General features: G+C 49.9%; 11 protein-coding genes across 14 annotated transcripts; 5 read left to right on the top strand and 6 right to left on the bottom strand.

Annotated features, from left to right (window-relative positions):
• Positions 1-475: 475 nt before the first annotated feature.
• RB195_009083 (uncharacterized protein) lies at positions 476-991 on the bottom strand (the record flags this gene model as incomplete). Its single annotated transcript, XM_064195915.1, has 1 exon — positions 476-991. The coding sequence occupies one exon, from the start codon at positions 989-991 to the stop codon at positions 476-478; it is 516 nt and encodes a 171-aa protein (XP_064047060.1).
• A 161-nt stretch (positions 992-1152) lies between these two features.
• Positions 1153-1659, bottom strand: RB195_009082 (uncharacterized protein; the record flags this gene model as incomplete). The annotated part of the gene is made up of 1 exon (XM_064195914.1): positions 1153-1659. The coding sequence occupies one exon, from the start codon at positions 1657-1659 to the stop codon at positions 1153-1155; it is 507 nt and encodes a 168-aa protein (XP_064047059.1).
• A 3504-nt stretch (positions 1660-5163) lies between these two features.
• Positions 5164-5589, top strand: RB195_009081 (uncharacterized protein; the record flags this gene model as incomplete). Its single annotated transcript, XM_064195913.1, has 1 exon — positions 5164-5589. One exon carries the CDS (start codon positions 5164-5166, stop codon positions 5587-5589), a length of 426 nt encoding a protein of 141 aa, XP_064047058.1.
• A 392-nt stretch (positions 5590-5981) lies between these two features.
• Positions 5982-6837, top strand: RB195_009080 (uncharacterized protein; the record flags this gene model as incomplete). 2 transcript variants are annotated; one of them, XM_064195912.1, is made up of 3 exons in its annotated part: positions 5982-6342; positions 6392-6587; positions 6651-6837. In XM_064195912.1, 3 exons carry the CDS (start codon positions 5982-5984, stop codon positions 6835-6837), a joined length of 744 nt encoding a protein of 247 aa, XP_064047056.1. The 2 variants fall into 2 exon arrangements, with proteins under 2 accessions (XP_064047056.1, XP_064047057.1); XM_064195911.1 differs by lacking the exons at positions 6392-6587; positions 6651-6837 and having other exon boundaries at positions 5982-6359.
• Positions 6838-12945: 6108 nt separating this feature from the next.
• On the top strand, positions 12946-13584 carry RB195_009079 (uncharacterized protein; the record flags this gene model as incomplete). The annotated part of the gene is made up of 1 exon (XM_064195910.1): positions 12946-13584. The coding sequence occupies one exon, from the start codon at positions 12946-12948 to the stop codon at positions 13582-13584; it is 639 nt and encodes a 212-aa protein (XP_064047055.1).
• Positions 13585-13887: 303 nt separating this feature from the next.
• Positions 13888-14505, top strand: RB195_009078 (uncharacterized protein; the record flags this gene model as incomplete). 2 transcript variants are annotated; one of them, XM_064195909.1, is made up of 1 exon in its annotated part: positions 13888-14505. In XM_064195909.1, the coding sequence occupies one exon, from the start codon at positions 13888-13890 to the stop codon at positions 14503-14505; it is 618 nt and encodes a 205-aa protein (XP_064047053.1). The 2 variants fall into 2 exon arrangements, with proteins under 2 accessions (XP_064047053.1, XP_064047054.1); XM_064195908.1 differs by having other exon boundaries at positions 13948-14505.
• Positions 14506-16510: 2005 nt separating this feature from the next.
• RB195_009077 (uncharacterized protein) lies at positions 16511-19629 on the top strand (the record flags this gene model as incomplete). 2 transcript variants are annotated; one of them, XM_064195907.1, is made up of 4 exons in its annotated part: positions 16511-16601; positions 16776-16963; positions 17024-17607; positions 19440-19629. In XM_064195907.1, the coding sequence occupies 4 exons, from the start codon at positions 16511-16513 to the stop codon at positions 19627-19629; spliced, it is 1053 nt and encodes a 350-aa protein (XP_064047051.1). The 2 variants fall into 2 exon arrangements, with proteins under 2 accessions (XP_064047051.1, XP_064047052.1); XM_064195906.1 differs by lacking the exons at positions 16511-16601; positions 16776-16963; positions 19440-19629 and adding an exon at positions 17678-17771 and having other exon boundaries at positions 16991-17607.
• Positions 19630-19758: 129 nt separating this feature from the next.
• Positions 19759-20052, bottom strand: RB195_009076 (uncharacterized protein; the record flags this gene model as incomplete). The annotated part of the gene is made up of 1 exon (XM_064195905.1): positions 19759-20052. One exon carries the CDS (start codon positions 20050-20052, stop codon positions 19759-19761), a length of 294 nt encoding a protein of 97 aa, XP_064047050.1.
• A 644-nt stretch (positions 20053-20696) lies between these two features.
• Positions 20697-21068, bottom strand: RB195_009075 (uncharacterized protein; the record flags this gene model as incomplete). Its single annotated transcript, XM_064195904.1, has 1 exon — positions 20697-21068. One exon carries the CDS (start codon positions 21066-21068, stop codon positions 20697-20699), a length of 372 nt encoding a protein of 123 aa, XP_064047049.1.
• A 214-nt stretch (positions 21069-21282) lies between these two features.
• RB195_009074 (uncharacterized protein) lies at positions 21283-21702 on the bottom strand (the record flags this gene model as incomplete). The annotated part of the gene is made up of 1 exon (XM_064195903.1): positions 21283-21702. The coding sequence occupies one exon, from the start codon at positions 21700-21702 to the stop codon at positions 21283-21285; it is 420 nt and encodes a 139-aa protein (XP_064047048.1).
• A 64-nt stretch (positions 21703-21766) lies between these two features.
• RB195_009073 (uncharacterized protein) lies at positions 21767-22255 on the bottom strand (the record flags this gene model as incomplete). The annotated part of the gene is made up of 1 exon (XM_064195902.1): positions 21767-22255. One exon carries the CDS (start codon positions 22253-22255, stop codon positions 21767-21769), a length of 489 nt encoding a protein of 162 aa, XP_064047047.1.
• Positions 22256-23344: the final 1089 nt, after the last annotated feature.

Below are 23344 nucleotides of genomic sequence, written 5' to 3'. Positions count from 1 at the left end.
TATTGTCATCACCGGGCGGAGGTGGTTTCACAGGCGGTTGTGGTGGAGGTGGTTTATTGTCATCACCGGGCGGAGGTGGTTTCACAGGCGGTTTTGGTGGAGGTGGTTTATTGTCATCACCGGGCGGAGGTGGTTTCACAGGCGGTTTTGGTGGAGGTGGTTTATTGTCATCCACGGGCGGAGGTGGTTTATTTCATCACCGGGCGGAGGTGGTTTCACAGGCGGTTGTGGTGGAGGTGGTTTATTGTCATCACCGGGCGGAGGTGGTTTTTTCATCAGGGCGGTGTTTCGGTTGTGGTGGAGGTGGTTTATTGTCATCACCGGGCGGAGGTGGTTTCACAGGCGGTTTTGGTGGAGGTGGTTTATTGTCATCACCGGGCGGAGGTGGTTTATTGTCATCACCGGGCGGAGGTGGTTTCACAGGCGGTTTTGGTGGAGGTGGTTTATTGTCATCACCGGGCGGAGGTGGTTTATTTCATCCGGGCGGAGGTGGTTTCACAGGCGGTTTTGGTGGAGGTGGTTTATTGTCATCACCGGGCGGAGGTGGTTTATTGTCATCACCGGGCGGAGGTGGTTTCACAGGCGGTTTTGGTGGAGGTGGTTTATTGTCATCACCGGGCGGAGGTGGTTTCACAGGCGGTTTTGGTGGAGGTGGTTTATTGTCATCACCGGGCGGAGGTGGTTTCACAGGCGGTTGTGGTGGAGGTGGTTTATTGTCATCACCGGGCGGAGGTGGTTTCACAGGCGGTTTTGGTGGAGGTGGTTTATTGTCATCACCGGGCGGAGGTGGTTTATTGTCATCACCGGGCGGAGGTGGTTTATTGTCATCACCGGGCGGAGGTGGTTTCACAGGCGGTTTTGGTGGAGGTGGTTTATTGTCATCACCGGGCGGAGGTGGTTTCACAGGCGGTTGTGGTGGAGGTGGTTTATTGTCATCACCGGGCGGAGGTGGTTTCACAGGCGGTTGTGGTTGGAGGTGGTTTATTGTCATCACCGGGCGGAGGTGGTTTCACAGGCGGTTTTGGTGGAGGTGGTTTATTGTCATCACCGGGCGGAGGTGGTTTCATCAGGCGGTGGTTTTGGTGGAGGTGGTTTATTGTCATCACCGGGCGGAGGTGGTTTCACAGGCGGTTTTGGTGGAGGTGGTTTTTTTTATGGGTGATTGTCACACAGGCGGTGGAGGTGGTACACACCGGTTTGGTGGGGTGGACACACACCAGGCGGAGGTGGACACACACCAGGCGGAGGTGGACACACACCAGGCGGAGGTGGACACACACCAGGCGGAAGTGGACACACACAAGGCGGAGGTGGACACACACAAGGCGGAGGTGGACACACGCCAGGCTGAGGTGGTGTGACAGGTCCCCCAGGCAGAGGTCGTCCCCAGGGATCCACAAGCGGAGGTTCTTTCTTCTCACATTTGTCCTTCACAGGTGCAGGTGGTTTGACAGGTCCCCCAGGCAGAGGTCGTCCCCAGGGATCCACAAGCGGGGGTTCTTTCTTCTCACATTTGTCCTTCACAGGTGCAGGTGGTTTGACAGGTCCCCCAGGCAGAGGTCGTCCCCAGGGATCCACAAGCGGAGGTACTTTCTCCTCACATTTGTCCTTCATATCGTTGTCAGCTTTCGGTCCGGGTTTAGAGTGTCCATGCACCATTTGTTCAATATGTTCTCTATTGAGGAAATACAGTAGCAGTAATGCAGCAGATGAATAATGTCCTAAAAAAGAAAAGAAATCTATCTTTGGGTGAGTAAAGGTTTTTGAATGACAACACTTAAACAAACAGGACTTAATTTGAAAAAACTTGACAAGATTACCACAACAAAATACCAAGAATGTGTAGAAATTAAAATAACTAGAAGGTAACATTTTGAGGTCGGAACGACCTTTCTTTCCTTACGTTAGCGGGCGAGTGAGGATTCTACTCATCTCTGCAGTCAAAGTGGAGATGGCGATTGCTCTGCATTAATCGTAATGCTTGACTCCTCCGCGCTGCTTTGAGAAAAGGCACTTACGCAATCGCAAGATATTAGCTCGTATTGACTCGACTATACTAGGCGTTGATCTATTACTACGTTGTGTAAAGTGGATCAGATCGATGCGAATATGTCATGCAGAACCGATGGAAATCAGATCCCCGAAGAAGGGGTGAATGTAGAAACGTCAGGAAGGAAGTAACAAAATTTTTTTCATAACAATATTTAAAGCACAACATCCTTAATACAACACATGCGAGGGTCCGAGATTCAGAGACAACGTAGCTTGTTATCTCCTCTTTCTCCAAAATCAAAGGGAAAAGTACAATGCTATGGGTCGTCTCCTGTCCTGTCAGTAACTGAAAATGCAACATTCTTTGATACCTACTTGAGCACTCAGTATTTTTTTAGACCTGTTCTTGTTTGTCTCAACTTTGTAATGCCCATTAGGCTCTAGAATATGATAGATTCGGATCAAAACAACCTAAACTTTACTATAGTTGCGTAAGCGGGAGTGAGCGGTGGTGATCGACACTTACTTATTCCAGCGATACGGTTGCAGCAAGCAGAAGTCGCTCTTATTACCACTTCGTTAACAATTTTTTACGCAACAGCGCTGCAGTTCGTTTCAAAATGACTATATGCCATCAAATTGGGGTACAGTAGGCAAACTTATCCAACCTCAAATGCAGGTGTACTGAGGAACGAAAGGATGGCGAATGGAATATCGTTGTCGTAAAAGACGAAACTATGTGAAACTTCATAAAAATCAAGACAAACACGGCTATTATCAAGCGCTTCTTCAAAGGTAAAACATCAAAAATGGGACATACAAATAAATTGATCTGAAGTGCTTGCAGCCACAGAGAGCTTGTTCACGCGAACGTCCTCCACTTCTGTAAAGAACTAAATGAACTAGATGATCTTCTTGCTAACAAGCAAATATTGATAATGATTGTGGACTGTGTCTGATTTTTTCGTAAGAACAGAAACATTCAGATCGTTTTTCCCTGTCGCCTTTGCTGAAGAGGTCGAATCCTATTTGTTTATCTATCTGTCTACCTATCCATCTAAAATCCTTAAAATCTTCAGAAGGCCGTTGGGTCAACCTTTATGAAGGCTGTGCACATTCGCTTGCTTCGCGACTTTAACGGGACTTCCACAAATGGGGGAAAGTCGCTCCTTCCACAGCAATCCACAATCAGCGAACCATTCGCCGAATTCCTCCTTCGGCTTCGATGCAAGCTCAGGCCAAGTGCTAATCAGTAATCTGAGTGAAGTCACGAAGAGTGAGAAAGTTAGAGACACCCACTATGCAAGTGGAATGGTTTAACAACGTGAACGGTTAATGCCTTTCATGGACGTTTTCGCGACTCGCACCGCTCCTCACGATCAAAGCCTGGACGGGAGCTCACCAGCAAGCTGGCGCATTGGCTGCCGTCTCCCGCTGAGCTCCGTCCACTGTAGCCCGGGCTATATAAAGGAGCCGTTTGCCAGCTTTCTATTTGTTTCTTCTCGTTTCTTTTGAAATTGATTTCGTGACGCAGTGGACTTGGTGCTCGCTATCGTATCGCTCCTCTGTATTCGCCTCGCGTTTTGTAGTGGTGCTTTGTTGTGTATCATGTTGAAAGAATAGTGCGCACGTGCACAGCACGTGCTGGGAAAAAGTGGTGTAACATCTGGGAAAGTTAAAGGTGGATCACAGCAAAGCAGGGAGAGCCACGCCGTTGCCAAATGCCTTGGTGGCACCCAGCGGCGTTAGTGGCATGGTCCACATAGTTATTCTCCCCAACTAAGCAGGGTCCATATGAATTCCCATCTCCTCACAGGATAACGTAGTATGTCATAATAAAGAAGCTAATAAACATGCAATGTTGCGGTACTGGGGAAGGAGATGACTTACGAAACACCAGCCTGTGGTCAGGGTCAGGATACCACTAGGTAGCGTAGGCGGAAAGGAGGAGCGGGTTCACTGATCACCGGAGAGAGCCTCCCTAACCGAGACCGAACCCCGACTCGCAACATGGTGCATCGGGCTCATGTGTGGGGGGATGAATGGGATCTCTCTGCGCATGAGTGAAACGAACTCTCATCTCTACCACGTCTCGGTTAATAGGGGTTATGTATCGACGTTGCAGGGAGTACCCCTTCAGATGAAGAGCAAGAAAAGCATCAGAGACGGGAGTTCACCCTAACGACCACATAATAGTACATTCCGGGATCTCCAGATTGTAAGAAACATTTACTCCTACTACATAGACTGGCTAAGGCTGACTATCTTGTGCTACTCCAACTGAGCGAATGGTCGGGAAGGCTGTGGCCCAACTAATAGCACATCGGCCGAGGTATGGGTGTCACACGCGTGTCTTTGGTAACCTAGCTACCTCCCACGCTCTTTTACATGGTACTAGGTATCCTGGGAAACTTCTCGATCAAGCGAATAATGTACCGGTTAACTCAGTTCACCTCTCCAATGCCTTTGAAAACACATAGAGGGTACTGACCTTATCTAGTAGTAGGGTAGTGTTTTGGGAAGACAGCCTATTAATGTTACTCCCCAATGCTTGTTTTAGTGCATCCGCCTCCACAGTTGATAACATCTTGCCTTAACCTTCAGGAAACCTATTGCGCCTAGTGTGTGGAATGTCCTTTGACCAAGGATAACCGCCTGTGGCTTGGGGTCTTTAAGTGTTGTAGTACATGCCGGGGGGAGGGGCGTGTTTATTCTCTTCTCTTGATAATTTCTTCTTTTTCCTTCTTTCGTAGATTATTAGTAGTTAGATCATGCCCACTTTACTATCTGCGCAGCGTAGCTCTCTCCTTTACCACTACATGTCGTTATTTATTATTAGGGGGAAGGGTTCCATCGCGGATCCCCAAACCCACAACTCGTTTCATTTAGGTATGTCGCAAGCTGGATACCATAAAGCGCAGCTGACGAAGGAGTGAACGTGTTATCGCGGATACGGATATGAGCATCACGGGCCAGTTAGATCCAGGTACGGATGTTCGGGGGATTTCCGAGAGTAAACAATGCCTTCTGATTGTGTCGATGTCAATTGATCCTTCTGTTTCTTTATTGAAGAATCGTTGGGTTTTGCCACAGGAGTTTGCGAAGGAGCATCTCGACGAGCAGGGAGAACTACCGCTCCTCGACTTCCAGTCTCATTGAGAAACCAATGAGATGGATCAGGCAATAGAGGAAGCGAGCGCTCTTCATGATTGTTTGGAAGTCGCTAACAAACTTCTACCGCCATCAGAAGTTATTTCGCGTTTTACTCCTTGTGTTCATGATGTTTTTTCCGTGGCTGGCTCCTCTTCTCATTCTTCCTTAGTACAACAGTTAGTTTCCTCACAAGATTCTAATTCGCCTTATCGTTCGATAGTAGACGCTCCGGTGAGTGGACGCACTCAGTTGGAAGGTATTGAGGACAGTCCACCAGGTCCCAATACATCTACTTCGCTCGATCCCCCAAAATCTGCAAGTACTGCTGGAGCTCCGCAGCAATTGCAGCCTGTGAATAATACCCCTTCAACCAATCCCCACGCTCTTACTATCCTCCCTCTAGTACAATCCCAACAACAATCGGCCCCGGAAAACAACTTTTAACTGGGAATCCAAATCAGTACACACCTTCCAACACCGGACAACATCTGAAGTTTCCGGCATTCGAACTTCCGGACTTTAGCGGAGAGCTTGATGCATTTCCTGCATTTTGGGAACTCTTTTCGGTAACAGTTTACAACAACATCAGTGTTCCGCCAACCGTTATGTTTTTGTATCTAAAAACACATTTGAAGGGCAATGCAGCCAATCTTACCGCTAGCTTCAAATGCACCGCGGAAAACTATGAAGACGCTGTAAGCATCATCCTGAACACCTACAATCGACCAGAAGTCCTTAGAGGCAGACTGTTACAGTTTAGTCGAGATGAGTAGTTCTTCATATTCAATAATCGCCCAAAGATCAAATCTGTGTTCATCAAAGCTATTTGGTTGCAGATGAAGAATCTGAATGAAGACTCAGGGTCGACGGGAACTACTAAAGTCATCCTCTCTAAGTTCCCTAAGCGCACTCGGGAGAAAGTTGGCGAACTGAAGAAGAGGGGAGATCCTATTTGGACAGTGGAAGATTTGTTGAATGCCCTCGACACAGTCGTGGGACAGCTCGAAGTGATAGAAGACACTGATCCAATAAAAGATCCTCCTTGTTCCATCGCTTCTTTGAACCATCCAAGTTCACACTCTCCAATCAGACGCTCAGGTAGACCCAGATCTCCATCTCGCTACGCGGATTATCAGCCATGGTATAGATCACCACCTGGCAGAAGCTGTGTTAGCCCTGGTTCTTCACCTGAGCAGTGTGGGCAGACAACATAGCGGTACGGAAAGATCAGTTCGAGACTTGTCAGGTCACGATGCAGCGGTATGGGAAAATCCCATTATAGTAGACGCCGATACCATCAGGCGAAAAGATGAGAAAGTTAGGGTCGTGAGCGATTCTATCCACGCTCAATATCCTCAGAAGTCCTATCATCCACAGTTACGCGCTAGTAAGGTTTCGGCAGATTGTCACTCAGAAGATCAACGTGGCAGATTCCGTGCAAGGTCATCAGCACGGACAGACTGATACAAATCTAATACGGTTGAGGACGTTATGGATATTTCAAGGGATTGGCCCTATCTCATAATACAAGCTATGGAAGACGGAATATCAGGATCAGAACAAGCAGTAACGTCCGACATAATAGTAGTATATGGCTCAATTGAACATCCTAACCCTTTGGAGGTCACGACAGAGGACCATGACAGAGGATGTCAACTCGATCAATTATACCATACACTCATTGACACATAATTTTGTTCACCCGCCAAAGATAGTCAAAGGGTCACCGCTATCATAGTTATCACATTGTAACTGCTCCATTAGTGTAATTATCTACTTCTAGCAGTAAAAGTAAGCATCTTTTTTCTCCCTCACTTATCTCTTTCATTCTTTTCTTCTATCCCTCTTTATAGTTGTTGCGTCATGTTCGCGATTTTGACTTCAGACTTTCTGTGGTTGGATCGACTTCACTGATCAACGAAAATTAATACTAATTAATCTATAAAAATGGGTTTGTGTATCTCCAACGATCTTTCTTCCTTTTTTATATTATTACTGAAAGCGAAAGATTTCATAGTCTTCTTTCTAAACGCGTCAGTTTACATTTTGAGGACATTCGAGCTTCAGCTTTAAACAGTCCTTATCAATACATTATAGACAAATTTTAAGAGTATCGCGCGAAACATGAGTTTCCCTCCTGTTCTCTACAAACAATTGTCAGAGAATGTTTTAACATTAAATGACGTGAAAGATATTATCCTACTGATAAAGATAACGTTCCACGTCAGATCACATAAACATCTTGCTACTATTTAAGCAGCCGTTTCCATGTGTGTTTCCACTTTCTGAAACGGCACCCTACAAACTTGAGGCGAAAGAAGAAGGAAATAGGCACGCAGAGGAGTCATAAAGGTGAAAAGATAAGCACCAAGTGGCCACGGCTATGAAACAGCTGCAACCATTTACCATGCACTCTAAGTTATTGCACACCAATGACCGGGTCCACCGACGCCGGTGGATCCGTCGCACCCCATACTACAGCAATCTGACGCCGTTGGACCCGTCGCACCCTCTTCTATAGGTATCTGACGCCGTTGGACCCGTCGCACCCTCTTCTATAGGTATCTGGCGCCGGTGGACCCGTCCCAACCCCTTCTCTAGGTATCTAGCGCCGGCGCGCTAGTGCAACGCCGGTGGACCGGTTCCACCCCCTCCTCTAGGTATCTGACGCCGGTGGACCCGTCGCACCCTCTTCTCTAGGTATCTAGCGCCGGCGCGCTAGTGCAACGCCGGTGGACCGGTTCCACCCCTCCTCTAGGTATCTAGCGCCGGCGCGCTAGTGCAACGCCGGTGGACCGGTTCCACCCCCTCCTCTAGGTATCTGACGCCGGTGAGCGCCGGCACACCAATCCGACGCCGGTGGACCCGTCGCATCCCTTTCACCAGGTATCTGGCGCCGGTGGACCCGTCGCACCCCCTTCTATAGGTATCTAGCGCCGGCGCGCCAGTGCAAAGCCGGTGGACCGGTTCCACCCCTTCCTCTAGGTATCTGACGCCGGTGAGCGCCGGCACACCAATCCGACGCCGGTGGACCCGTCGCATCCCTTTCACCAGGTATCTGGCGCCGGTGGACCCGTCGCACCCCCTTCTATAGGTATCTGGCGCCGGTGGACCCGTCGCACCCGCTTCCATAGGTATGTGCCGCCGGTGGACCCGTCGTAACCCCTCCTCTAGGTATCTAGCGCCGGCGCGCTAGTGCAACGCCGGTGGACCGGTTCCACCCCCTCCTCTAGGTATCTGACGCCGGTGAGCGCCGGCACACCAATCCGACGCCGGTGGACCCGTCGCATCCCTTTCACCAGGTATCTAGCGCCGGCGCGCTAGTGCAATGCCGGTGGACCCGTCGTATCCCCTTCTACAGGTATCTGGCGCCGATGGACCCGTCCCAACCCCTTCTCTAGGTATCTAGCGCCGGCGCGCTAGTGCAACGCCGGTGGACCGGTTCCACCCCTCCTCTAGGTATCTGACGCCGGTGAGCGCCGGCACACCAATCCGACGCCGGTGGACCCGTCGCATCCCTTTCACCAGGTATCTAGCGCCGGCGCGCTAGTGCAATGCCGGTGGACCCGTCGTATCCCCTTCTACAGGTATCTGGCGCCGATGGACCCGTCCCAACCCCTTCTCTAGGTATCTAGCGCCGGCGCGCTAGTGCAACGCCGGTGGACCGGTTCCACCCCCTCCTCTAGGTATCTGACGCCGGTGGACCCGTCGCACCCTCTTCTACAGGTATCTGGCACCGGTGGACCCGTCCCAACCCCTTCTCTAGGTATCTAGCGCCGGCGCGCCAGTGCAAAGCCGGTGGACCGGTTCCACCCCTTCCTCTAGGTATCTGACGCCGGTGAGCGCCGGCACACCAATCCGACGCCGGTGGACCCGTCGCATCCCTTTCACCAGGTATCTGGCGCCGGTGGACCCGTCGCACCCCCTTCTATAGGTATCTGGCGCCGGTGGACCCGTCGCACCCCCTTCTATAGGTATCTGGCGCCGGTGGACCCGTCGCACCCGCTTCCATAGGTATGTGCCGCCGGTGGACCCGTCGCATCCCTTTCACCAGGTATCTAGCGCCGGCGCGCTAGTGCAATGCCGGTGGACCCGTCGTATCCCCTTCTACAGGTATCTGGCGCCGATGGACCCGTCCCAACCCCTTCTCTAGGTATCTAGCGCCGGCGCGCTAGTGCAACGCCGGTGGACCGGTTCCACCCCCTCCTCTAGGTATCTGACGCCGGTGAGCGCCGGCACACCAATCCGACGCCGGTGGACCCGTCGCATCCCTTTCACCAGGTATCTAGCGCCGGCGCGCTAGTGCAATGCCGGTGGACCCGTCGTATCCCCTTCTACAGGTATCTGGCGCCGATGGACCCGTCCCAACCCCTTCTCTAGGTATCTAGCGCCGGCGCGCTAGTGCAACGCCGGTGGACCGGTTCCACCCCCTCCTCTAGGTATCTGACGCCGGTGGACCCGTCGCACCCTCTTCTACAGGTATCTGGCACCGGTGGACCCGTCCCAACCCCTTCTCTAGGTATCTAGCGCCGGCGCGCCAGTGCAAAGCCGGTGGACCGGTTCCACCCCTTCCTCTAGGTATCTGACGCCGGTGAGCGCCGGCACACCAATCCGACGCCGGTGGACCCGTCGCATCCCTTTCACCAGGTATCTGGCGCCGGTGGACCCGTCGCACCCCCTTCTATAGGTATCTGGCGCCGGTGGACCCGTCGCACCCGCTTCCATAGGTATGTGCCGCCGGTGGACCCGTCGTAACCCCTCCTCTAGGTATCTAGCGCCGGCGCGCTAGTGCAACGCCGGTGGACCGGTTCCACCCCCTCCTCTAGGTATCTGACGCCGGTGAGCGCCGGCACACCAATCCGACGCCGGTGGACCCGTCGCATCCCTTTCACCAGGTATCTAGCGCCGGCGCGCTAGTGCAATGCCGGTGGACCCGTCGTATCCCCTTCTACAGGTATCTGGCGCCGATGGACCCGTCCCAACCCCTTCTCTAGGTATCTAGCGCCGGCGCGCTAGTGCAACGCCGGTGGACCGGTTCCACCCCTCCTCTAGGTATCTGACGCCGGTGAGCGCCGGCACACCAATCCGACGCCGGTGGACCCGTCGCATCCCTTTCACCAGGTATCTAGCGCCGGCGCGCTAGTGCAATGCCGGTGGACCCGTCGTATCCCCTTCTACAGGTATCTGGCGCCGATGGACCCGTCCCAACCCCTTCTCTAGGTATCTAGCGCCGGCGCGCTAGTGCAACGCCGGTGGACCGGTTCCCCCCTCCTCTAGGTATCTGACGCCGGTGGACCCGTCGCACCCTCTTCTACAGGTATCTGGCGCCGGTGGACCCGTCCCAACCCCTTCTCTAGGTATCTAGCGCCGGCGCGCCAGTGCAAAGCCGGTGGACCGGTTCCACCCCTTCCTCTAGGTATCTGACGCCGGTGAGCGCCGGCACACCAATCCGACGCCGGTGGACCCGTCGCATCCCTTTCACCAGGTATCTGGCGCCGGTGGACCCGTCGCACCCCCTTCTATAGGTATCTGGCGCCGGTGGACCCGTCCCAACCCCTCCTCTAGGTATCTGACGCCGGTGGGCGCCGGCACACCAATCCGACGCCGGTGGACCCGTCGCATCCCTTTCACCAGGTATCTGGCGCCGGTGGACCCGTCGCACCCCCTTCTATAGGTATCTGGCGCCGGTGGACCCGTCCCAACCCCTCCTCTAGGTATCTGACGCCGGTGGGCGCCGGCACACCAATCCGACGCCGGTGGACCCGTCGCACCCCCTTCTATAGGTATCTGGCGCCGGTGGACCCGTCGCACCCTCTTCTATAGGTATCTGGCGCCGGTGGACCCGTCCCAACCCCTTCTCTAGGTATCTAGCGCCGGCGCGCTAGTGCAACGCCGGTGGACCCGTCGCACCCCCTTCTCTAGGTATCTGACGCCGGTGAGCGCCGGCACACCAATCCGACGCCGGTGGACCCGTCGCATCCCTTTCACCAGGTATCTAGCGCCGGCGCGCTAGTGCAATGCCGGTGGACCCGTCGTATCCCCTTCTACAGGTATCTGGCGCCGATGGACCCGTCGCATCCCCTTCTACAGGTATCTGACCCCAGCGCACCAATCCGTTACACCCCTATTTTCGAATTTCGTGACACACAGACAAACAAACAAACAAACAAACAAACAAACAAACACACACACACACACACACACACACACACACACGGACTAAGCTCGTTATTATATACCATTCTGAATGTCCGGCTAAAGCCGGACTTCAGACTTTCGCTGATTTTAGCTTCGCTCCCCTTCACTGATCAATGAAAGTTAATAGTAGTGGTGTTTTCTGTAAAATTAGATTTGTGTTTTTTTAACAACGCTTTCCTTCTCTTCTTTATATTATAAATTAAGGCTAAAGGTTACGGAGTTTTCCTTCCAAACACGTCAATTCTACATTTGGAGAATATTCGATCATCAGCTACAAACACTCCTTCGATGCCAGAATAATCTACTATATAATAACGGGCTTATTCTGTCACGTGTGTCTGTGTGTGTGTGTGTGTGTGTCAGTCACGAAATTCAAAATGAGGGGTGCGACGGGTCCACTGGCGTCGAGTTAATGCCTCGAAGCTAGGAAGCTATAAAATGAGGTGTGAAGGGGTCCACCGGCGTCGGATACCTATAGAAGGGGGTGCGACGGGTCCATCGGCGCCAGATAGCCTTAGAAGGGGGTGCGACGGGTCCATCGGCGCCAGATAGCCTTAGAAGGGGGTGCGACGGGTCCATCGGCGCCAGATAGCCTTAGAAGGGGGTGCGACGGGTCCATCGGCGCCAGATAGCCTTAGAAGGGGGTGCGACGGGTCCACCGGCACCAAATACCTATAGAAGGGGGTACGACGGGTCCAATGGCGTCGAGTTGGTGTGCCGGCGTCGTAAAGCTAGGGACGTTGTAAAAGTTTTATAGTTGTAACCACTTTCGGCGTTGCGCTCCACCTACTCGGCTCCGCTGTTCCTCAGAAACTGGATATACACTTCAAACAGCTGCTTAAATAGTAGCACGCTGTTTATGTGATCTGACGTGGAACGCTATCTTTATCAGTACGATGATGTTGTCCACGTCATTTCATGTTAAACATTATTCTGCCGTAACTGTTAGGGAGAAACAACAGGAAAACCCATTATTCGAATACCACTTTCAAATCGTGTCTATACTGTGTAGGGAACGAAAACGAATGAGTGTTTTGAGCTAAAAGTTTGCGCGATTTGACGTGGAACTTTATCTTTATCAGTGAGATGACGTCTTCCACGTCATTTTATGCCAAAACTTCATTCTTTGGTAGCTGTTTGCAGAGAGCAGGAGGTATGTATGTATGTATGTATGTATGTATGTATGTATGTATGTATGTATGTATGTATGTATGTATGTATGTATGTATGTATGTATGTATGTATGTATGTATGTATGTATGTATGTATGTATGTATGACATATATATATACATATACGTACATACGTACCTCTAATAACCGTATTGTTCGAGCACCTTAGATGGCACCATTTTCATGGACTATAATTTTTAGGGGGTTAAAATCAACTTGCTGTGAAGAATGCTTTGCTCTTATTTTAAAACGTAGGTGCGTGCTGAGAGCGCAATAGATTTTAAAAAAGTTTTGACTCTTTTCATTTCCTACTACTAGCAAGTATGTTTGACTTATTTCATTACTCCCAATAAACTTCTGTTTCGGGCTGTGCTATTTACCTCATCAAATCTCACTTTGTCGAATCCAGGAAACCTATTTGCAAGCTTTCATGGATCAAACAGCGCAAAACCGACGACCAGGACGACCTCGAATTTATATTAATGACGCTGAACGCCAAAGGAGTCACCGCCTTAGAGAGACTTCACAGCAGCGCAGTATCCGTTGGCAAGCAAACGCAGAGCAACAACGACGGAGGCGACAGAACGAAAACGAGGAGCAACGTTTGGTCAGACGCTCAGCTAATGCAGCGCTTCAGGAAAATAGACGCCAAAGCGAAGACGTTGAAGAGCGTTTTGCTCGGCAGATGGCAAATGCAGACCGCCAGCAAAGGAGAGCCAAAGTGAGAACGATGAACAGCGATCTGCAAGACTTCTGGGGAACTCACAACGCCAGCAAAGGAGACGCCAAGGTGAGAACGATGAACAGCGGTCTGCAAGACTTCTGGGGAACTCACAACGCCAGCAAAGGAGACGCCAAAGTGAGAACGATGAACAGCGGTTTGCAAGACTACTGGAGGACTCACAACGCCACCAGAGGCTACGACAAAATGAGAACGATGAGCAGCGATCTGCCAGACTGCTGTCAAATGCTCAACGTGAACAAAGACGGCGCGAAAATGAGAGTTCTGAGCAACGTTCAGCAAGACGCCCTGCAAACGCTGAGCGCCAACGATTGCAACACAGAATGAACCAGAAGAACAGCGCTCTGAACGCTTACGCAACGACTCCGAAAGACATATTCGCCGTAATGCCGCTCCTGAAATGACAGGTTTAGCACTGCGTTCTCGCATCACGGATGTGAACTACCTTGGAGCACTAGAAAATCGCTGTTCAAATTGTGGAGCTTTGCACTTCGCCTTTGAAGTGAAGCGACAGCATCCGTACATTTTTCTGATTGCTGTGACTGAGGGCGATTCAACTTGAATCTGTTTGAGGAGTTTCCAGAGCAATTAAAACAGCTCTTTGTGCGAGATAGAGCGGCTCCCACAGAGATGACGCACCGTCAGCGCAACTTTCTTGAAAATATAAGAGCATTCAACTCTGCTCTCGCGATGGCTTCGATGGGGGCTCAAGTTGACACAATTTCTGGAAGGGGGCCATATTGTTACCGAATTCACGGGCAAATCTATCACCGACTGGGTGCGCTTCATCCTCACCAAGGGGAGCAACGTCAATTCGGTCAAATATATATTCTAGTCACTGAAATGGCTGCCCAACAGCGCCTTGGGAATATGCGGAATTCGGACTGCGACCCTAACCTCATGCTGTTTTTGAGTGAATGGTTTGCGCGTAACAATGTCTACGCTCAATCGTTTAAAATGATGAGCGAAGTGGAGCAAATGGAAATAGCGGCAGCCCAGCGAGAAAATCGGCAAACCATACCAATTCGCATGGTATTCGATGACAGCAGAGAGCGGGGTTTTGCAAGAGGAGAGTACGCTATTCCTACTGCAAACGAAGTAGCAGTCGTATACGTGGGTGAAGAAAACGACGTTCCTGCAAGAAGGAGTCTTGCGGTCCATGTTCGACAGGCTGCAGGATCAAAGTTGATGAACATCAGTGACATAGATAAACGATGCGATCTTCTCACGTATCCACTGCTCTATTAAAAAAGAAAGAAGAAAATAACAAAACAACATGAAAACAGAACTCTTATTATTTACAGAAAATATCACTACCACTAATTTTTGAATTTCAATTTAAAAGTATATTTTGGTTAGTTGATGAAAGTGAGCGAAGCGAACACCACACAAAGTCTGAGAGTCCGGCGTAAGCCGGACGATCAGACTTGTATAGATATAATTTGAAAGCATTACTCGAAGTATGGGTGTTCCTCCTCTTTCCCCCAATAGTTATCACAGAATGATGTTTTAACATAAAATAACGTGAAAGACATCATCCTCCTGATAAAGATAACGCTCCACGTCAAATCACATAAACATTTTGCTACAATTTAAGCAGCCAGTTTCTGAGAACGGCATGCTTCAAACTTATGGCGAACGAAGAAGGAAATATGCACACGGGAGTAGTCATAAAGGTGAAGAGCAAAGCGCCCAGTATTCACGGCTATGAAACTGCTGCAACCATTTATCTTTTACGTCGTGCACACTAAGTTATTGCGCACCAATGACCGGGTCCAGCGACGCCGGTGGATCCGTCGCGCCCCATACTATGGATATCTGGCGCTGGCGCACAAATCCGACGCCGGTGGACCCGTCGCACCCCTTCTACAGGTATCTGGCGCCGGTGGACCCGTCGCACCCGCTTCTTTAGGTATCTGGCGCCTGTGGACCCGTCACATCCCCTTCTATAGGTATATGTCGCCAGTGGACCCGTCGCACCCCATTTTATAGCTTTCTAGCATCGAAGCACCAACTTGACGACGGTGGACCCGTCGTACCCCTCTTTTTGAATTTCGTGATTGACACACACACAGACACACGTGAGATGATTATTATCATGATATATAATAATGAGCTTAGTCCGTGTGTGTGTGTTTGTCTGTGTGTCACGAAATTCGAAAAAGGGGGTGCGACGGGTCCACCCGGCGTCGGATTGGTGCGCTATGGTCATATAGCTATAAAATGGGTTGCGACGGGTCCTGCGGTGTCGGATTGGTGCGCCGGCGCCAGATACCTATAGAAGGGGTTACGACGGGTCCACCGGTGGCACATACCTATGGAAGCGGGTGCGACGGGTCCACCGGCATCGAAATAGTGCGCAATAACTTCGTGTGCAGGATGCAAAAGATAGATGGTTGCAGCCGTTTCAAAGCCGTGGCCACGGGCGCTTTGCTCTTCACCTTTATGACTCCTCCATGTGCATATTTCCTTCTTCTTTCGTCTCAAATTTGTAGCATGCCGTTCTCTGAAAGTGGAAATACTCATCCAAAAGGCTGCTTAAATAGTAGCAAGATGTTTACGTGATCTGACGTGGAACGTTATCTTTATCAGTAGGATGATGTCTCTCACGTCATTTTATGTTAAAACATCATTCTGTGATAACTATTGGGGAAAATCATGAGGAATACCCATACTCCAACTAATGCTTTCAAATAGTATCTACATTATTCTGGCATCGAAGGAGTGTTTGTAGCTGATGGTCGAATATTCTCCAAATGTAGAATTGACTCACGGATCTCCCTCATTAGAGGGATCACAGCCGGTTAGTCGCGAGGCTACTTGGCGCGTCCCCGGGTGGCGGATAGGGGGCTAATCGCGGACAAAAAGCGACCTTGTGCTTGCCCAGAGACGCAGGTGGATTCAGGGGATGGACTCCCTGTTTCTGCTGAGCCAGGACTGACTCATGACTTCCTTGTATCCCGCACGTCGGTCCGGCCAAAAGCCTGCAATCAAGTGACTGGGAGGTGCAAGGGAGGCGGTTTGGAGTCGCCTCCAACAAATAAGCTCCACATGTCCACACCGAAAGAACGAAAGTTCTCCCAGAAACTCATGGGACTAGAGGCTTGCAACCTGCCCATAGGTTTTAAAATTTTACGCAAAACACAGTAATAGAAAAGAGTCTCCTGATTCCGGAGGAAAGCCTTGTACGGTAGCGCCAGGTGGGACGGGGTTGCAGGAGTTATGTAGGCTACCGAAACGGAAAAGGACTAAGATGGCGATCTGTACTTATAACGCACGTACGCTTGCATCGGAAGCGGCCATCGAAGATCTGATGATGCAAGCCAAGAAGATCAAGTACATCAGTAAAAAAAAAGTCTCTTGATTCGGAAAAAAAAACTGGTGCGGTACCGGAAGCGCCCATCGAAGCTCTGATGAAGCAAACCAGGAAGATTAGCACGATGTCATCGGACTGACCGAGACGAGACGACGTCACCCTCTCAACGCCGCATATGAAACTGGAGAAGAAATGTTCTTAGGAGCATGCGACAGTAGAGGTGTTGGTGGAGTTGGCGTCCTCGTCAACACGAGTATGACAAAGAACATCGACTCTTTTGAACAACTTACGATCCTAATCGGACGTCTGCGAATGAGAAGATGTGGCCCAGTACCAGCTTTGACTATCTTCGTCGCTTACGCTCCAACATCAAGCTACGAAGAAGAAGAAGTCGAAGCTTTCTATATGGACCTGTAGATGTTCTACCGAGAAGATCATGCCTTTTACAAGGTCATAATTGGCGATTTCAACGCTAAGGTTCGCCCAAGAAGAACGCCGGAGGAACTTCACATTGGGACCCACGGCCTACAATGGAATGACCAGGGGAAGAGACTCTCCGAGTTCATCATGACGACTAAGACCATCCATTGGAACTCGCAATTCCAGAAGCCCTCCTCTCTACGCTGGACGTGGGAGTCACCCGGTGGAGGCTACCGTAATGAAATAGACCACATCATCGTCAATAAAATTTTCTGCCTGGCGGAAATCGCTGTTGTACCAAATTTCTATACGGGATCGGACCATCGCCTCCTCCGAGGAAAATTTTCCTTCACAAGGAGAGCAGAGAAAGCCGCCAAGTTCACAGAGAGAAATCCCAGGACTATCATTAACTGGGATCTCTTCGCTATGCTAGCCGGCTTTTGGAAAGATCCCGCAATGGATAACATCGACGGGGAATATGACCGGCTTGTTGAACATCTTCACGACTGCGCGAAGAAGGCTGATAGTTTTAAAACCAGCACGAGACGCTTGTTTCTTGAAACTTTCGAGCTGATACGCCAGCGTGGAGCAGCAGCCGGGATGTTCATAACTTGGTACGTTCCACTTCCAGTCCTTTCCACCTCATGTTATTGTTTTTCTAGTGAACATCTGTTGTTTCCGCAGGTCACGTAAAGTGCTTCCTGTATTTTTTATGTTGACAGCCAGTGTTGTGATTGTGCGCGGTGGCAATGTTCAATTCCTGCTAAGGTGGAACTGAATTTTTCGCAATTTTCAAGTGCCGGAGTGTTGTATTTTTTCTTTCATTTCATTCGTTGTTATGCGACTTCTCAATATTTTACGTGTATAACTGTCATATGGTTGTCGTAATAAAAGCCTTCTATTCAATTTGGTTTTTGTTACCTTTATGATTTATCAGCACAACAGCACTCACTTTTCCTTTCATAATAGCATTTTGCGAGTTGGTGATTTCTTGATTATTTTGCGATTGGCTACTCGCACCACTGTTGTTGTCGAGATCTTACGCCAGTGATTCTTATGCATTATGAGATTTTCGAAGACCATGTTCAACAAGATGTAAGTCTGATGCGATCCGGTTGTCATGAGCCCTCTTTTCCTTACTTCATCTTTTTGGGTGCGTATCGAACCCAAAACTAAACTAGGAATGCAAAACTTTGTTAAATAAGGACCACTTACCTCTTACTTACCTTACTCTCTATTTATACGGAGGAAAGTATAAAATATGTTCAGTTGTTTGTGACCTAAAATACGCCAATAGCTTACACTCACTTTTATTCACACCTTTCAAAAGTTTGAGTGAAAGTTTCTTGAATTGTGAAAGCAAGGAGCGAAACTCTGATTTTAGATGGTGGTTGGGACTTTTCTTGAGGTGAATGGCCATTAATGGTAACTTTTGTTAGTGCTCCTCCTATATTCCGTGCAGAAAGTCCATACACCTCGACAGGAGTCCACGGTGTTGTGTTGCTGGTGAAAAGTCAAGGGAGTTATTCTTGCATGACAACGCGCGCCCACTTGTGGCGTGTTTACTCACATTAAGGGCATCACCCCACGAATCTGGGGTGATACGGGTTTCAGTTGGGTTATGCCTATACGGAGTCGTACATTGCATGCAAGATGGTGATTCCGTCCATTTCTCAATATATCAATCAGTGGAAACGGACGACCCTGGAACGGTGCTTCCTACGAAGTCCTCAACTGCGGTGCGCTTCCCTTGCGCCGCACCCCGCCCGCGATTCGTCCGAATGGGTTTTCGACGAATCGCAGGCGGTCCGTTTCTAACGATACAGGGAGAAACGAGAAACATATTCGTGGGGTGATGTTTTTAACCTGCGCAGTCTCGTTTGAGCCGTGCTTTCCCATCCACCGTCCGGCCATTGTCAGGCCCGACTACCACTCGTTAAGATCTCTGGCTCATGATCTGAAAGAACACCAATTCTTTGATGAGGATAATCTCAAAACCGATTTTCAGTCGATAGTCAAATCTAAGCAACAGCGAAGATTGTTAACAAACTTTATTACGGCTAATGTTTTGACGTTTTCGCCTTCGTCAGAGTCTGGAAAGTAAGAGCATTTGCAATATATCCTCTCAAATGCCTCATCCAGAACAAGTCATCATCCCCTAAGATATCACGCCCGGAAACAAAATCAAAAGAGTCCAAATCGTTGGCCCTATCTCAGTAGCCGCATTGCCGTTATGGTAGCGGATATCCGCGTGGTGCAATCGCTCTGCTAATACTAATTAGGATGTGACCCGTATATGACTCCGTAGATCAAAACCCGCAAAGGTCTTGATCCAGAGCCAGCTCGTTGGTCACGGCTAAGCACTCTTCCTTTCCATTCATTTTTGGACCTTTTACATTTATCAAACTTACTTACTTGCTTAGATACTTAGATGGCCCGTCTTAAGTGGACGTGCGGCCCCCAGCATCTCTTCCACTCGCTTCGTTCCCTCGCCATTGTCATCCAAGATGTTCTCAAGCTTCGTGAGTGACGTTGACGAGGTCCTTGAGCCGTGTCCAGCTGAGCTCTCTGCTGGTCCATCCGTGCAGCGAACACGTCACCCCATCTCGTTGGCTGTCTCCCTCGGGGGCGTTTAGCGTCCTTTGGGATCCACTATATTCTTTTAGTCCATCTATCGTCGATTCATCTCATGATGTGACCGGCCCATCTATGTTTTGCTTTCGATACATATTCCGCTGGGTCGCGAAGACCGTGCAGACCGTGACTTAAGAGGAACGTCCCGTTCCTCTTAAGTCGGAGCTACGGAGACCGGCAAGGTGTTGTGTGCGCCGGTTAAACTTCAGGAGACATCTCTCAAGGGCTCTGTGGGAAGTAAGTAGCTTCCTAGACGTGGCCGCGGTGTCTGCCCACGTCTTCGCTGCGTAACAGAGCGCTGGAAGGACTGTCGAGTCGAACACATGAGCACGAAGATCTTGGTCCGTCAGTTGGTCCGTAGCTTCCCTGACATCTGCGAATGCTACCCATGCTGCTCTCATTCTTCTATTCAGTTCTTCCTTCATAGTTGTTTTCCATGTTCATAGAACGTCCGAGGTATACGTATGACGGAGTTTCCAGGATTTGGGAGCCTTCAAGTTGTACTCCTCCGTCATCTCAGTGGGCGTTCTTCATGAACTGTGTCTTCTTTCTGTTTATTCGTAGTCCTATTCTCTTCCCTGCTTCGTTCAATTCGTTGAGCATCGTTTCTGCTTCATTGGTACTGCTCGAAAAGAGAACGATGTCGTCCGCGAAACAAAGGTTCGAAAGAAATCTTCCATCAACACGTATGCCCCTTTCTTCCCAGGATATTGATTTCATTATGCAATTCAATGCAGCCGTGAACAGCTTCGGCGATATAGCATCGCCTTGTCGTACCCCCTTTCCAATGGGTAGGGTGAGAGGGCGGTGGAAAAGCTGTATCTTAGTCGTGCATCGATCGCAGCAGTTGGCTAATGTTCTCACATACGACGCGTCCACACCTTGATCGACCAGCGCTGACAGTATTGCATTCGTTTCTACGCTGTCGAAGGCTTTCTCATGGTCGACAAAAGTTAGAAGAAGGGGCAGTCAGTATTCCCGGCAAACCTCTTTGACCCTCGACACGGTCAGGAGGTGGTCCAAGCAGCTGAATCCCTGGCAGAATCCAGCTTGTTCTTGAGGCTGGGCTTCATCCAGTGTCCTGGATATGCGCTTGAGGATGATCTTGGTGGACGGTAGTTCCAAAGGTCCTCTCGGTCTCCTTTCTTATGGATAAGAACGGTTCGCGAGGTCTTCCACTGGTCTGGGATCCTTTTTTTCTGAAGGTTGGATGTCGCTGCGCTGCTAAGATTACATAAAGCGGATGGCCACCAGCCCGAAGAAAGTCTGCTGATATAAAATCAGGTCCGGGGGCTGTGCCAGGTTTCATGCTCTTGATAGCGACTCGTACTTCCGAAGGGAGAATCCGTGGTGGAGCTTCGCCAGTGGGGATGACTGGGCTTGACACAAGAGTTGATGAACGGAAAAGGTTCGAGTAGAGCCTCTCCGTAATGATTTCCATCTCACGACGAGAAGACGTGCGAGTTCCGTCTTCGCTCAGCAAGGTTGCTAGCGGAATATTATATTCGCTGAGATCCCTGCGGCACTTCTTTAGACTCGTTCTTCTTTGTGCTGCTTCTAGAATCTTCTTCTGCCTGTACTTCAAAAGATCCTCCTGCAACGCTTTTCTGCAGCTAGTGTTTACTACTAACCGCTCAATGCATTCGGATCAAGCCTCAAAGCCCTTCTTCTTTCCAACAATTGGTTGATTTGGTCTTCGAAATTCGATCCAAGTTCGTCGTGCGCGGCTTCGAGGCACGTTTAGCACAGGCTCGTAATCCTCTGAGCAGCATCTCGTCGTCCACGTTTGGGTCCTCCTCGATGTGCCAGTCACCTTGGGACAAGGAGTCCTCGAGTACGCAATCGTCGTAGACGACCTCTTTTCTCCTTCGTTGCCGATAGCAGATGTTCTTTTCGATCGTGTGGCTAAGTCGTATTTTCGCACGAAGGAGACGGTGATCAGAACCACTACAGAAGGATGGTACTACTGAGACGTCAAGTAGACACCACCTCCGGTTGGTGAGTATGTGGTCGATCTCCGCACGAGTCGCGCCATTGGGCGATTCCCATGTCCACCGACGATGATCTTTTTTCATGAAAAGAGAGTTCCCATGAAAGAGGCGAGCGGCCGACAACAGCCCGGCGAGATGATTGCCATTTTCATTCCGGTCCCCTAGTCCAAATCTTCCAATCCTGTATTCCTCTTCTGTGGTTTGCTGATGTTGGTGAGCAGTAGTTGATGATACTGATGGATTTTTGGCGCAGAGGGCGGAGGCGAAGAATGGCCAGACGAGGTGACAGGATCTCGTGAGAATCGACAAGATGGACGACAGTTGGGTGCACAACAAAACCAACACCGCCTACATTTCGCGACGAAACCTTCTCTCTACGATTGACGAGTGTACTGTCATTCATCTGTCGTACGTCGCTCCCTCTGCACTTGGTCTCCTGCAGAGCAATCACGTGGAATTTGACACGCTCTGCAGCTCCGAGAAGGGCGTGCAGGTCAGCGTCTGTGGAAACTGTTCTCGCGTTGTAAGTACACAGTCTGAGACAGTCTCCATGGCGAGTCGTGCGTGTGTAGCCTTGGTCCAGAATCGATGATGTCCTGAGCAACCTGAGATTTGATCGCCTCTCACTGGTCGCCATACCGTCCGACGTCTGAGACGGCAGGGCAGTGTGCAGGGAACTGAGGCAGTGAATATGCTGGAGTGGCAAGGAGACTTTTTCCCAAAATAAGCAGCCATGCCACGGCGAGCTTAGCTTTCACCACAGGTCGTCGCCCAACATATATGGATCAGGGAACCACCTTGCGACATTTTGCCAAGACAGTGGTGAATCTTAGCAGTGGTTTACTCTTAGCTAGGCTTCCGATTCCGAGAAGTCGGAATCTCGGATGTGTCGAACTCCTTCTCAGCTTGGGAGACCCTGCCGGAGGACGAATCTCCGCTGTGCATCGCAGTTCGGCGCCCATTGTCACCTCCAAGTCACTATGAGGCAGTAAACCATTGTGGAGGCATTTATCAAAAAATTCTAAAATTCTGCGAGCTATAATTTCGGGTTCGTACGGTAGGATCGTGGCAGCTATGCAGAAAAGAAGATTTAGTGACGATGTCCGCGGTGAGCTCCAAGGGGAGTTGCTGCATTCGATTAATTCATCCCAATTAGATGTTCTTTAATGCAAACTCAAAGGGGTCGCCCCGTTTCGCCGATGTATTGGTCCTTACATGTTTTGCACAAAATTAGATAGACCACACTAGAGACCATGCAGTCGCCTTCCCTCCCGAATAGGCATGTTAGCACTTCTGGATTTTCAGTCATTCTTTGATCGTAATTCCGTGAAATCTCCACAGAAAAGAAATCTACTCTGATTGAAAACTAAATGTGGGAGAATAAATAGTTTGCAGATGAAATGTAGCAGTGCAACAGGAGTTAGTTCCTAGCCTGGGGCCGCGTATACAAGTCCGATTGTTACCTACTCGTTGTGATTCTGCTTTCACTAAAAGCAATCAGCCATTGGTGTATGCCGTCTGGACACATACGAATTATATTATCTGACAATTATATTACGCAAATTTTCCAAATATTGCAAAAAGGTGCTGTCGTCCAGCACATTGCCAGAGCCCATATTCTCACATGTCATATGCCTGGTAAAATGTAGTGGGGGGAGGTTCACTCTCCAAAGCGAACTGTATTTGTACTATATTTGGTGCGATTATTAGAGGTAATTTGTGCCGG

This window comes from Necator americanus, chromosome III (assembly GCF_031761385.1).
Source record: "Necator americanus strain Aroian chromosome III, whole genome shotgun sequence".
NCBI lineage: Eukaryota > Metazoa > Nematoda > Chromadorea > Rhabditida > Ancylostomatidae > Necator > Necator americanus.
This window is presented reverse-complemented; position numbering and strand designations above follow the sequence as displayed.